At 47.1% G+C, this 14373-nt stretch overlaps 1 protein-coding gene across 2 annotated transcripts in view; it reads right to left on the bottom strand.

Moving 5' to 3' along the window:
* Positions 1–14373, bottom strand: part of RTN1 (reticulon 1) — a 264833-nt gene that overhangs the window by 16913 nt on the left and 233547 nt on the right. For both annotated transcript variants that reach the window (XM_051826389.2, XM_017349483.3), the window contains one exon: positions 224–431. In XM_051826389.2, coding sequence (XP_051682349.2) covers positions 224–431 — 208 coding nt within the window. The remainder of the gene's footprint in view (positions 1–223; positions 432–14373) is intronic.

Raw genomic sequence — 14373 nt, 5'->3', positions numbered from 1 at the left:
CCAGAATAAACTCATTTGATTCCATTTCCCATGAACCTTTGGAAGTGCCCTTGTGAGTAGCAGAGCCAGGATCCAGTGAATTTCTTTCGGAAACTCAGCCCAAGTGTTAGGCCTTCAGAGACAGGGTGTGGGGCGATTCTAAGGGAGACAGGAGCCGAGTGCACCTGTGAGCTGACTGAGAAGAGTGAGGGACAGGGTGAGGGTTGGGCAGGTGGGCACTCACTTGAAAGGGTGGCCCTCGTCGGTTTTCTGCACAGCTTGTAAAACAGACTTGTAGATGCGGAAACTGATGGTGGCTGAGAGTGCGGCGAGGGCCAGGTAGGCCACGACGCTCACCACGCTGAACTGGGTCAGGGAGAAGAGCAGCAGCAGGAAGCTCCCGAACACTATCCCCGTCTGCTTGATGTCCCGCCAGTACAGCAGGTCGACAGCTGTGGGGACAGACACAAAGACACACACACCGCTGAAACCCGGCATTCGGATCTCTGAACACAAGCAGGTGCACATGCAGCTGCCCCAGGGACACGCACTGTCCCTCTGCTTGGCTCAGAAGGGCCTTTGCTATCCCTGAGGACAGTCTGCAGATGGTTAAGGAAAGTCCGTCGGCTGTCCAGTGGCCATACCTCTAAGGGAGTAGCCGTGTGGGCTACGCCATCAAACTGTGGTCTGAATTACATGACGCTGAAACAGACTTGAAAATACAGAGCCCCTGCGAAGCACCTGCTCTCCTCTTCCGAGGGCACTGATCTGTGTGCACCTTGACCCCCCTGCTGGCTCCCTGGCAGCCTGTGGCTGGGCAGGAATCCTCCAAAGGACCCTGTTGCTGGGAAGGGACAGTGCCAATGCAAATGCGGTGCCTTCGGAAGCATGGTGGGGGAGGGGTGAGGAATTCCAGGATACCCAGCCAACACCACCCCCATGTGGGCAAGGATGTGAGAGGGGGTTCACAAAGTGCACAAATGACAGGAAAAGCTTATACTGTAGTACCAAAAATTTAGAAATCCATGCACCGTTTTTTTTTTTCCCATCATATGCATTTTCCATGAGCTTTCTAGAGCCCCTGTGTACTGTCAGCTCCATGTGCCAGCGCATGGAGGCCCCTGGATTCCAGTTATTTGCTCAAAGGAGAACGGAGTTGAGCAGTATGAAGGCAGCAGGGAGCTGCTCCCTCCATACACACTTGCGGAATTGGCAGAAAGAACAGTGTTGAAGGCGTCCCATCCCCTGGGTACAACCCATGGCTACACAGGCTTGTTACCAGCAAGTCTCACCCCTCCCGGGCCGCACATCTACCTCAGGCTGGCTGGGGAGCACACGGGGGTTCAGGGTGGGAGGCTCTTCTACAACGGGCTGAGGGTGCCTCCCCCACCCCAGCAAGGGAAAGGTGCAGAGAATTTACCCTCATGCACTCTCTGCCCCACCCCCATCCCGCCACTGCCTGCTGCACCAGTGACATTAACCCAGAAAGATCCTGCTGGGCAAAGAATTCTGTCTTTTCTCCTACAGCCCTTCTGTGACGTAGGAAATAGAGGAGAGGCCCACAAGCATGTTTTGGGATGAGACAAGGGTGTTTTTCCTCTTTTAGGAGCAGGGCTGTGAAGCTTCTCTCTCCTGCCCCAGTCACAGCCACACTGACCATCAGAGGTCCATTCTTCGCTGTGGATCAAGCCTCTCCTATCCTCAGAGCAGTTGTTATCATCATCTCTTTCTGCTTCTAAAGCAAAGCTGCCAAATGCGCTGCACGTAGACGTAGCAGGGGGAGAGGATGGAGCCTGCTCCAGGCCTGCCTCCTCCTGGGCATGACCAGATTCCGATGGTAGGACCAAGCCCACAGAGCCAGGGCTGTGGGGGCCTGGGGCCTCCAGTCCCTATTTCATGCAGGGATGGCTAAAGGGGAATAGAAGAGACTAAAACACCACCACGTGGACAGGTGCCACTGAAGTGGTGCTCTTCCACCTGCCTTCATTTCTTCAGTACTGAGCCAGAAGGGGTGGCGAGGATAGAAGGATAAACAAATGACAAACAGACACACACAAAAGACTGTCCTCCATTTACCGGTATCCCACGGACTCCCAGCAGACACCTTGGGAAGTATGTGCTTTTATGTATTACCTCCCTTCAGCCTCACGATCCGTGCTACCAGAGGGGTCCTTAACAAGCAAGAAAGTTGGAAGTTAAGAAACGTGGGGCAAGCATTTTGTGCAGGGTGGAGCCGCCACCGGGATGAGTCCTGGCTTCTCTGCCTACAACCCAGCTTTCCACTAGCAAGCACCTGGGGAAGAAGCAGTGATGGCTCAAGTGCTTGGCTCCCTGAGCCGCCCTTGTATCTCCCTGAGCCGCCCTTGTATCTCCCTGAGCCGCCCTTGTATCTCCCTGTGCCGCCTGTATTGAGTTCTGGGCTCCTGGCTTTGGCCTGGGGCTGTCCTTTAAGCAACAGCCCTGGCTGTTGTAGGGATTTGTGGATGGAAGCTCTCTTTCCATCTGTCTGTGTCTCTGTCTATCTGCCTTTCCAATAAAATTTTTCAGAAACGAAAAGTGGAAACCTGTATCTTATTAACTAAACAGGAGGAGCAGAAGCAACCCCTCCGTGGGAGGCTCTTCTGAAGCAAAATGGTTTCCCTCTCTCATGTTATTTGCTCAGTGTCTCCAAAAGTTACGCAAAATCGATTTGGGGCAGCCTGATGATCTTTAACATTGCTTTCAGAACTAGATCGTTGAGAAATTTTTGCTAAAGCCATTATCAATAGGAAAGCTACTGAGAATATCACCTACTAAGCACAGAAATCAAGAAATCATAACATTTTATTCCTGCTTTTCAGAAACTTAGCATCTGGCTGGGAAGGCTGGACGTTCCTTCAAGCAGAAGCTGGCTTGAAGCCAGGGTATCTTGCGTTGCTGGCGGGGCCAAAGTCTGAGAACACAGTATTAGTAGAAGTGACAAAGAAGGAGGACAGTTTGTTAAGGAGCTGGGGGCAGACACAGGAAACATTATGAAGGATTCCTTGACAAGAATGGTGACTAATTAGCTGGGAGGAGAAGGAGGCAGAGCTAATTAAGGGGGAAAGCAACATTTCCGAGGGAGGTGGCTCTGTTGTTAGCATTACGGACAAAAATAGGACAAAAATAGGAAATGTGTGGATGAGCTGGTGGTGGTGGGGGGGGAAGCTTGCACTTGTTTTTAAACCTCCAGACTCTAACATCATGACATCAAAGTAGGGCACTCTGACATGGCCCGGGGCGGAGATGAGAGAGCGACCACAGATGCATGGCTGATAATGACATGCAACCATTACTAGCTTCTAGAAAGCTTGGGGGCTGAAAGACTTGGCTTTTAGGCTTTTTCACAGTCGCCCTGAGTTGCAACAATCCTTGCTGTCATATATCCAAAGACATCCAGAGGTGCAGGTACAGCAGGCACCTGGAAATGCAGGGCTGAGATTTAAGGCAGCAGGGAGGAACACTCACACGTTGTGTCTTCCTAATCCCCAAGGCAGACGGACTAAGGATGAAGTGGATGGATCGAGAATTGAAGGACTAAGTGGAGCTATGAAAAGTCCCGGATGTTAGGAAGGGCCTCCCGACAGTGGCGGGCAGAGAGAAAAAAGCTTCCCGGAAGACAGGGGGCGAGCTACAGGCAGGGCGCTGGAGACGTTGCAAGAGCAAGGCGAGCAGAGACAGGGCCAGCGTGACTGCAGACCAGAAGGCCAGTCACGTGGTGGGAGCTCTGTGTTAGCAGTGGTGGGCAGAGCTGCCCTCTTCCAAGGGGCTGGGTGAGTCCTGGGAAGTTAAAAACAATGGTGGCAGTTTGGGGAATAGGAGCAGCAAGTAAACCTTTGGGCTGGGCAGGACTTGGGGGTAGCTGTGGAAAGGAGAGGCAGGTGTTTTGGAAAGAGGAGATAGTTGATTAAGCAAAGTCTCAACCAAGGTGGGACAGGACGAAATTACTCATGGCTATTTTCAAAAGAGGAGGAAGACAGAGGGCTGGGTGAAGTCGGAGAGGCATCTGGGGAAGGTACGGATGTCGCTACAGATACATGTTGAGGTGGAAAGGAAACAAAATGGTTTGGGCAAATTAGCTCAGGTTTTCCTTGGAAAATGAGTCACAAGGTCTTCCTGGGACTGAAGAGCTTAGGGGCAGGGCTCGAAGGCAGCAGGGAAAGCAAAGCTGGCATCTGTCCAACAGAGAGGGATGCGCCACATCCTTATGGACCTCAGAGAGTTCTTGGAAAAGTGGAATTAAAAGATGAATTCACTAGTCCCAGTGATCAATTTCTGTTCACAACTGATCATAATGATAGGACTAAGAGCCAAAGGGATCACAAAACAAGACTAGTGTCTGCAAATATTAGCTGATAGAATAAAAAAGGGAGAGAATGATCTAACATGGGAAGCGAGATACACAGCAGACCCATAGAATGGCAGATGTCCTAAACAGCACTCTGGCCTCAGAATCAGCCCTTAAGGCATGTGGATCCAGCTGAAAAGCCCATGAGAGTATTTCAGGCATGGAAAGCCAAGACACTGGCAAAACAAAACAAAACAAAACCCTAAATGAAAGATCTCCGCGAGTGAGATCCCAGTGGAAAGAACAGGTCATCAAAGAGGGAGGTACCTTTCTCTGAAGGAAGGAGAGAACTTCCACTTTGACTACGACCTTGTCTAAATATGATCAGAGTCGGTTGTCGCTCCCCATCTTCATGGAGGAACGACACTGAACCCTGCCTAGGCTTCATATCCGAGTCACGGCACCATTATGTCGCTCCCCCTCTTCGCGGAGGAACGACACAGGACCCTGCGCTGATCTTTCGTCTGCTCGGCCCTCCCCGGGTTTGCTGCTGGTTCTTCCCGGGTTGGCTACCATCCCTTCCACCTCCGTGGAAGGGCGGTTCCCCCGGCCACTTTCCCCACTTCTGCAGGAGAGTGGCACACCGTCGGCCGGCTCTCTCGGGGGCTGCACAGGTGTTCCCTCAGATGTTCCCCTTAGATGTTCCCGGTGCATGTTGTCTCTCTCCTCCTTTAGAGTCCTCTTCCACCAATCCCAACTCTGCTACCCACAAGCCGAGTACGCTGCTCTCCTCCAATCAGGAGCAGGTCCTACAGTTTATTGGTTGAACTGGAGGCAGCTGCGTAGAAGCTGTTTCTCCCTTCTCAGCGCCATATTGTGGGAGAGCAGATGCATAGAATAAGTCTTAATTCCAGTAACTTAGTCTAGTCCGAGTTGCTCCCAGTTGCTCCCCACAGGTGAACTCAAAAGGCTTCCATAGCCTTGGCAACTCATGACAAGAGTATCAACTTGTTAAGTCAACAACAGGAGTCACTGTGCACTTACTCCTCATGTAGGATCTCTGTCCTTAATGTGCTGTACATTGTGATTTAATGCTATAACTAGTACTCAAGCAGTATTTTTCACTTTGTGTTTCTATGTGGGTGCAAACTGTTGAAATATTTACTTAATATATACTAAACTTACCTTCTGTATATAAAGAGAATTGAAAATGAATCTTGATGTGAATGGAAGGGGAGAGGGAGCGGGAAAGGGGAGGGTTGCGAGTGGGAGGGAAGTTATGGGGGGGGAAGCCATTGTAATCCATAAGCTGTACTTTGGAAATTTATATTCATTAAATAAAAGTTTTAAAAAAAGTGAAAAAAAAGATAAATTCATTTTGGTGCAGAAATCTTTAAAATCCATGCATACAGGGGTCTTCAAAAAGGTCACAGAATGTCTTCTATGAAAAATCTTTGCATAGATTTCAAAATTTTTTGCACCAAAATAGACTTATCTTTGAATTACATTTGTTTTAAACTTTCTGAAGTTCTCTCCTACGGCTACTGAGTACGTGAAATGTGGCTGGCTCCAGGTGAGATGTCTGCAACAATGTACTGGATTTCAGATTCAGAGCAAAAAAACGAAAAAAGGATGGAAAATATATCATTCATGCTTTTATATTAATTATATGTTCAAAGGCCAATAATTTTGGACATATTGATATGAGAAAATATGAGCTTACCTCTTTCCATTCACTTTTTGACATTTTAGAAAATTTAAAGTTATATATAAGGCTCATATTGTGTTTCAACTGGACAACAATGATCTAGAAAAATACAGTAAAGGTTCAAAAAGGAATGAATAGAAGGATTACCGAAAAGGAAAGAGCACCTGGTTAAAGTCAAGAGCTTCCAGGAATTCCTTTTCTTCAGGGTGAGGCATGGGGTGCTCCCTTGGACTCCAGGGCTGAGCCCGGGCACAGGCAGAGGAAGCTAAGTCCAAGAGGGCAGGATGGAAGAGGCTCAGGCCGGAATGGACAGTCCTGTGGGGGGGGGGGTGACTGATGGCCTGGGAGATGGCAGTGGCTAAGTGTGACAGAGTGCAGGCCAATGGCCCGGAGCTTGATGACTCAGTGGGAAAGGTAGGAGGTGATGGAGTTGTGAGCATCAGATTCCTGTGTTCCCAATCTGCTGTGTAAATGCCAAGTTTTCACATTTTACTTTTGCTTAGAGTGATGTAAATTTATGCAGGAAGTTTTACAGTACCGGACCTAGAAAAGTAGGCATTTGAACAGTTTGCTTAGAATCCAAGTAAGAGAAAGATAAGTAACTGCGTAGCGGCACCGTGCAACAGAGAATGAAGCTTTGCTCTTCTTTTATTTTTATTTATTTATTTATTTATTTATTTTGACAGGCAGAGTGGACAGTGAGAGAGACAGACAGAGAGAAAGGTCTTCCTTTTGCCATTGGTTCACCCTCCAATGGCCGCTGTGCAGCCGGCGCACCACGCTGATCCGATGGCAGGAGCCAGGTGCTTCTCCTGGTCTCCCATGGGGTGCAGGGCCCAAGCACTTGGGCCATCCTCCACTGCACTCCCGGGCCACAGCAGAGAGCTGGCCTGGAAGAGGGGCAACCGGGACAGAATCCGGCGCCCCGACCGGGACTAGAACCCGGTGTGCCGGCGCCGCAGGTGGAGGATTAGCCTAGTGAGCCATGGCGCCGGCCTGCTCTTCTTTGAAAGCCATCTGAGCACACATTCAGTAGGCATGCTCACTAGGACAGGTCTGCGTTAGCGCTTCAACAAGTTCACCGAGGTGCAGGCGTTGGCCAAGGGGTGAAGATGCTGGCTGGGAGGCCTGCTTCTCAGAGTGCCCGGATTCAAGTCCTGGCTCTGCTCCCAATTCCGGCTTCCTGCTGATGCACTCCCTGGGAGGCAGCAGGTGATGGCTCAAGTGGTTGGGTCCTTGCCACTCGTATGGGAGACCTGGACTGGCTTCCCACCTGCTGGCTTCCGCTTGGTCCGGCCCTGGCTGTTGTGGGAATCTAGGGAATGAACTAACTGATGGGAGCTCCACCTGTCTGTCTTTCCAATAAATAAAGAAAGAAATTTTTAAAGACACGAATTTCATGAACAAATGGAAAACTAGGATGTGCTTATTTTGTTGAAAATCAATTCTGAAATCCATACGTAGTTTTTTTTTTTCCACAGTGTGCATTTCCCATGAATGTTCTGAGGATCTTTTGTGTGCATGGATTTCAAAATTGTTCTGCATCAAAATAAATGACCTTTTAATCTTACTTTTCCAAGAACTTTTTGAAGTACCTTTGCACAACCGTTAGAGCCCTCTCACTGTAAAATATATATTCTCCTCATCAGTGTTCATTCTGATCAGATTTCCCCCATATAAAATATGGAGGGGAGGGAGTCATATGTCCATGAGCATCACACCACTCAAAGGGTGGTCTTTTGGTGTTAAACTTACAAAGCATGGGAATAAAAAAATTCAACAAGACTTCCTCACACTATATTGGTTTGCCAATTATAAAAACAAAAACTACTTTGCCAAAACATTAACATGTCTGCTTTGAATAAAAAAAAATCAGTGCATCCTGCGTGTTTGATAAACAGAATGGCTTGGTGACTACTTCTCCAATCTGCAGACACTGGTACACCCTGCAGCCTACCTGGGAATACCTTAGAATCTATTCAATCCTGTGTGACCCAGCAGATCTGAAGAACCCTGATCTCGGATGCCAAAACCAGTGCTCTCCTCATTTCCAGCGTCCAATCAATAACAGAAAAGAACAAGTGAGCCAAGTTTAGCATTAACAGCTCAAGGAGAATTAAATCCTATGTCAAGTTTCTAGAAAGAAAACCCTTTGCTGCAGTTCAAATTTTTTGTTTGAGAAAGTATTTTAGATGCATTCAATTAGCTGACCCAATAGCTGTTGCAATATTCAGAAAGTTTATTAAAAATGCATAAATGGTTAAGATGGCATCACAGCTATTAATATTTTATTTATAAGGCAAAATGTGGTATAAGTGGCTAATAGAAAGTGGAAATACATTGTGTACAACTATCTGCATTATTGCATTATATTCTTCAAAGTATATTTACATTCCATTTTGGTCCGGAATAGATTTCAAGCAACACTGTACCACTGGCCTTAAGATAAGTTACTGCTGTTCTTGTTCTTTAAAAGGTCAAGTGGAAAGATCTAAGAAAGCCCTGCTCATAGAAATCTCAGCATGTCCAAAACTGAATAATGAAATGCTGAGGTCTTATACTTTTTAGCAGGCTCCTGCACATTTGACCACAATAATTCCACGGCCTTGTGAGAAGCGTCAGAAGACCACAGCAACGTGAGTTCTACCCAACCCAGCGTCCAAAGCCATCACGCAAGGCTTGCTCTTGCCACTGACTTTCATGCAGTCAAGAAAAGGTGACCAGGAACTGTTGAGGGGAAGGAACAGAATTAACTTTCCCAGCTTTAATCTTCCCCCGTTTTACACTGAAAAGGAGAAACGCGGTGGAAGTCCTGTAAAAAAAAAACACTTTGAACTCAGGCTGAGACCTTTGAAGGCGACATCCTCTAGGCAACTAAGCTGCGTGTTTCATTTTCCAGAGCTGCTCCGACACAGGGGAGAACTTCAAATGGCCATCCAGGAGCCCTGAGACCAGAGGGGCAATGGTGACAGGGGTTTCTGCTCATAAGACATCTGCAGTGACTCCGTGTGCCAGGCCCCGAAGACCCCCTAAACACAAGGCTACATCAGTCTGTGGGGAAACGGGATTACAGGGAGCCGGGTGCTTGGCACACTGGCTGAAATGCCCGCAGGCCACACTGCTTGGAGTCCTGCCTCCTCTCTCAGTTTCACCTTCCTGTAAGGTGCGCCCTGGGAGGTGGCAGGGATCCTTCAAGTTCTTCGGTCCCTTCCTCTCACGTGGGAGACCCAGCCTGGGTTCCATGGGAAACCCAGATTGAGTTCTAAGCTCTTGGCTTTGACCTGGCCAAGGCCAAGCTTATGGGCATTTGGAAAGTGAACCAGCAGATGGAAGACCTCTCTCTCTCAAGTAAAAAAAAAAAAATTACAATTAAAAAATAATAGTAAAAAATTTGTTCATTCTGGCACAAAATTTTTGAAGTCCATATATTCATAATATGCATTTCCAGGAGCTTTTTGAAGACTTCTCTCTCTCTCTTTTTTTTTTTAAATTCATTTAAAAGGCAGAGTTACAGAGAGGCAGAGGCAGAGAGATACACAGAGAGAGAGGTCCTCCATCCTCTGGTTCACTCCTCAAGTAGCTGCAATGGCTGGAGCTGGGTCAATCTAAAGGCAGGAGCCAGGAGCTTCTTCTGGGTCTCCCAAGCTGGTGCAGGGGCCCAAGGACTTGGGTCATCTTCCACTGCTTTCCCAGGCCACAGCAGAGAGCTGGATTGGAAGTGACTCAAATCAGCACCCATATGGGATGCCGGCACTGCAGGCGGTGGCTTTACCCACTATGCCACAGCGCCAGCCCCTTGGAAGACCTCTTACACAGCCACACTGACTGTCGAGAGTAAATGCCAACACTGTTTCTAGATGCTGAAGTAATACTGTGGGTGACTTGAAAGAGAAGGCATCTAAAGTCTTGTGTTTCTCACCGATAGTAAGTGTTCAATCTGTTTCTTACGTGAGCTGTGGCGGAACTAAGGGAAAGGAAGAATCTGATGGCCAAAGCCACAGCCAGCAGCAAAGCCCCGTGCTTTTCTTCCACAGGAGACAAACGCCGACGCACTACTTCTTCACAGCTTCAGAAGGCAAAAGTGTCTGGATGCTCGTGGCGGGCTCACCATTTTCCCGAGTTGGAAGGGCATGGGATTTGGGATTTCTGTCTAGAGGACATTCCCATTCTTGCCCTGTTGGGAAGTGAGCACAAGGATACTCAGGCCTTTGCTACAGTGAGGGTGGCCCTGCCCAGGAAGTGAAATGGCAGGGCCCACACGCTTAAGACGGGCTGGCCTGGCTCTCCTTACAAGCCTCCAGCAAACCCAGGGGCTGACTTGGAGGGGTTTCCCCAGGGGAGGGTGAGACCCAAGGAAGACAGACATGGATAGGAGGCAGGAGGTGGGGGCAAGGCAGGCCTGGCCAAAGCTAAGAGCCTGGAACTCGGTCTGGGTCTCCTCCCAACAGGATGGCAGGGACCCAGTCACTCGAGCCACCCTCTGCTGCCTCCCTCCCATCAGCAGGAAGCTGGACTCAGGAGTGGAGCTCTGATTCAAACTCAGGAGTTCTGATATGGGACGCAGATCTCCCAAGCAGCACCTTGACAGCTGTGCCAGACACTTACCTTGTCGAAAAGGATTCTGAGCTACTGAATGTCTCCAAGTACTTTTTCTTTATGAACCCCATCAAAATTCAAAACTGTAAATCTCGTCTTTTCTCTGTTAATCCCAATTAGTAAAAAAACAAAAACAAAAACAAAACTCTGTGCTAAAATCCATCATAAAATCCATCACTGTAGCAGCATACCAAAGAATCATAAAGGTAGATGGCTTTTGTATTTTTTTTCCCCCTTCAAGTGTATACAAGGGCCAGTGTGGTGGCACAGAGGGTTAAGCCACTGCCTGTGAGGCTGGCATCCCATCTGAGCACAGCTTCCAGTCTTGGCAGCTCCACTTCCAATTCAGCTTCCTAATAATGCCCTCGGGAGAGCAGCAGAAGATAGCCCAACCGCTTGGGCCCCTCCCTCTTACCCGTGTGGGAGACCTGGATGGAGTTCCAGGCTCCTGGCTGAAGCCTGGCCAAGTCCTGGCCATTGCAGTCATTTGGGGAGTGAACCAACAGATGGAAGATCTCTCCCTGTCTCTCTGTTTGTAACTCTGCCTTTCAAATAAATAAAAAATAAGTTAAATTAAACATTAATATATTTTAAAATTTTGATGATGACCATAATGACAAAACCATTTCTTGAACTAAAGAAGGCAGAAGGCATGATCTTTATTGTACTTTGGTGCCCCTCCTGGCACCCATTACGAACAGATTTGAAGCTTGCCCATCTCAAGTTTGCTGAAATGCTTCTGAAAGATGAAGACTAAAATATGACCACACTTGAAGCATTCTAAAGCTTAAAACGGTTATGGTTGTACTTTTCATTTGTTCAGAATTAGCACTATTTATGGCAAGCTCCTTCTAAGTACTGCTGGAATTATTCCCCTCCCTTTGACAACACAGGAAATAAGGATTAAGGATTTTATTTTATGAAGGAGTAAGACTACTTTGCTCAGATCTAACTTAAAGATGCAGCTCTTAACATATTTTGGGAATTTACGAGTGGTCTTCAAAATGTTCATGGAAATGTGTGTTATGAAAAAACTATGCATGGATTTCAAAATGTTTTTGCACCAAATTAAGCTTCTCTTGGGGCTGGCGCTGTGACATAGTAGGTTAAGCCTCCACCTGTGGTGCCGGCATCCCCTATGGGCGCCAGTTTGAGTCTTGGCTGCTCCACTTCTGATCCAGCTCTCTGCTATGGCCTGGGAAAGCATCAGAGGATGGCCCAAGTCCTCGGGACCCTGCACCTACATGGGAGATCCCGTAGAAGCTCCTGGATCCCGGCTTTGGATTGGCCCAGCTCCAGCTGTTGTCCCTATTTGGGGAGTGAACCAGTGGATGGACGACCTCTCTCTCTGTCTCCCTCTCTCTGTCTGTAATTCTGCCTCTCAAATAAATAAATAAAATTTAAAACAAAAACAAAATAAGCTTCTTCTAATTCTCCCTTTCCATGAGCTTTTTGAAGTACCCTAGTAGAACTCTATAGTCTAAGTTCTAAAACTTCTAACAATTTCCTCATCTATTTGAATCATATGCTGTAAGTTCGGAATGTAATTTTAATTATCAAGGTTTAAAGCAGTTATTATTTTAACTGCTACCTAGGCAGAAAACAGTTTTTAAACAATGAATAATGTAAAAAATCTTTGCTTTCCAACTAGGACTTAATCAAGAGTAAGCCACATTTTGTTTGAGTAGCAAGAACTGGGAAGGTGGCAAAATGTACATAATACAGGGGCCACATATGCACCCAATCTAGGAGATTAGGTTGAAAGGATGGCAAATTTGATCCTGACATATATTTAATCATTTTCAAAAAGAAAAGTGATATTCTGAGAGCCATCCACTTAAGGCCTAACTCATACAAGAACTGGATTTTGTTTCGCTGGATTCAGTGGGTTTTACACTTTAATTCTATTCTAAGCTGATTAACATGTGCCAATTACCTCACAGAGTCTGTCCCAGAATGTATTACCTGCCCTAAAGATGAAAAAGAATTGAGTACAGAAAATCCTTTGAAATATAAGGACAGGCAGGTGTGGGGGTGGATGAGGGCAGAGGAAGGGGGGGAGGGGGGAAGGGGGCAGAGGGAGAGGGCTTTTTAGAATGAAGAAGAAAGGGCCTGCTGCGTGAGGTGGAAGATTTCACCCAGGTTCCCTATGAATGTATAGTAACCATAATGCCCTAGTCATAGGATACCAGCTTTATTATTATTTTTATTTAAAAAAGTATTAATTTATGAACATATGAGAAAATTAATACATGCGAAGCTGTAAGTTTAAATCAGCATTTTTGTCGACCTTTTCCCATCATGGTGGATCTAGTTAAAAAAAAAAAAAAGCTGGACACTCCCAGGAGTCCACCTGCACAGTTTAAAATGGAAACACAATTTAAAAATGATTCCAATCTTCTTCTCCGTTTTAGGAAGAAACAGCTTAGACTGTAAAGAAACATTACCTGAAGTTCCACAATTCTGTCTTATGCCAGTTCCTTCCATTCCATTCAATTATTTTAAACACTTTTTGAGGTCTACACAACTTTATAAAAACTGCTTTGGGAAGGATGTACTTTCCTTTGAAGGGAGGAGAGAACTCCCACTTTGCTTATGGCCCTGTCTAAATACTGACAGTTTGTGGACTCAAGAGGCTTCCATAGCCTTGGCAGCTCATGACAAGAGCCTCGGTGATCCCTGACATCATAAATAAGAGTGTTAATTGTTAAATCAACAACAGGGGTCACTGTGCACTTGCTCCCCATGGAGGACCTCTGTCCTTAATGTGTTGTACTATGAGAATTAACGGTAAATCTAGTCTTCAAACAGTGCTCTATACTTTGTGTGTCTGTGTGGGTGCAATCTGTTGAAATCTTTACTTAGTATAGAGTTTGTCTTCTGTGTATAAAGATAAGTCAAAATGAATCTTAATGAAGAATGGGATGGGAGAGGGAGTAGGAGGTGGGACAGGAGTGGGGGTGGGAGGGTGGGTATGGGGGGAAGAACTGCTATAATCTAAAAGCTGTACCTATGAAATGTATAATCATTAAATAAAAGCTTTCTAAAAAAATCAATTAATTATAACAAAACCAAACTGCTTTTGGGGGGTCAGTTGTGGCACAGTGGTTGGCCATTGCCTGCAATGCGGCCACCTCCTATGGTGCTGCTTCAAGTTGTAGCTGCTCCACTTTTTTTTTTTTTTATTAATTTGACAGAGAGAGAGACAGAGAGAAAGGTCTTCCTTCTGTTGGTTCATTCCACAAATGGCCGCTATGGCTGGTACTGCGCCGATCCGAAGCCAGGAGCCAGGTGCTTCCTCCTGGTCTCCCGTGCGGGTGCAGGGGCCCAAGAACCTGGGCCATCCTCCACTGCACTCCCTGGCCACAGCAGAGAGCTGGACTAGAAGAGGAGCAACTGGGATTAGAACCCGATGCCGATATGGGATGCTGGCACCGCAGGTGGAGGATTAACCAAGTGAGCCTAAGTGCCAGCCCCAGCTGCTCCACTTCTGATCCAGCTCCCTGCTAATGCATCTGGGAAGGCAGCAGATGATGGCCCAAGTGCTTGGGCTCCTTCCACCCACGTGGGTGGCACAGATGGAGTTCCAGGCTCCTAGGAGGCTTTGGCCTGACCCAGCCTTAGCCATTTTGGTCATCTGGGGAGTGAACCAGTGGATGGAAGTGCCCTCTCCCTCTCTCTGTCTCTCTCCTTCTCTCTGTAACTGTCTTTCAAATAAATACATACATCTTTAAAAAAAAAAAAAACAACACTTTTGGTGCCTTCCTAGTCTCTCAGCTCCATT

Source organism: Oryctolagus cuniculus, chromosome 20 (genome assembly GCF_964237555.1).
Source record: "Oryctolagus cuniculus chromosome 20, mOryCun1.1, whole genome shotgun sequence".
In the NCBI taxonomy this organism is placed as follows: domain Eukaryota; kingdom Metazoa; phylum Chordata; class Mammalia; order Lagomorpha; family Leporidae; genus Oryctolagus; species Oryctolagus cuniculus.
This window is presented reverse-complemented; position numbering and strand designations above follow the sequence as displayed.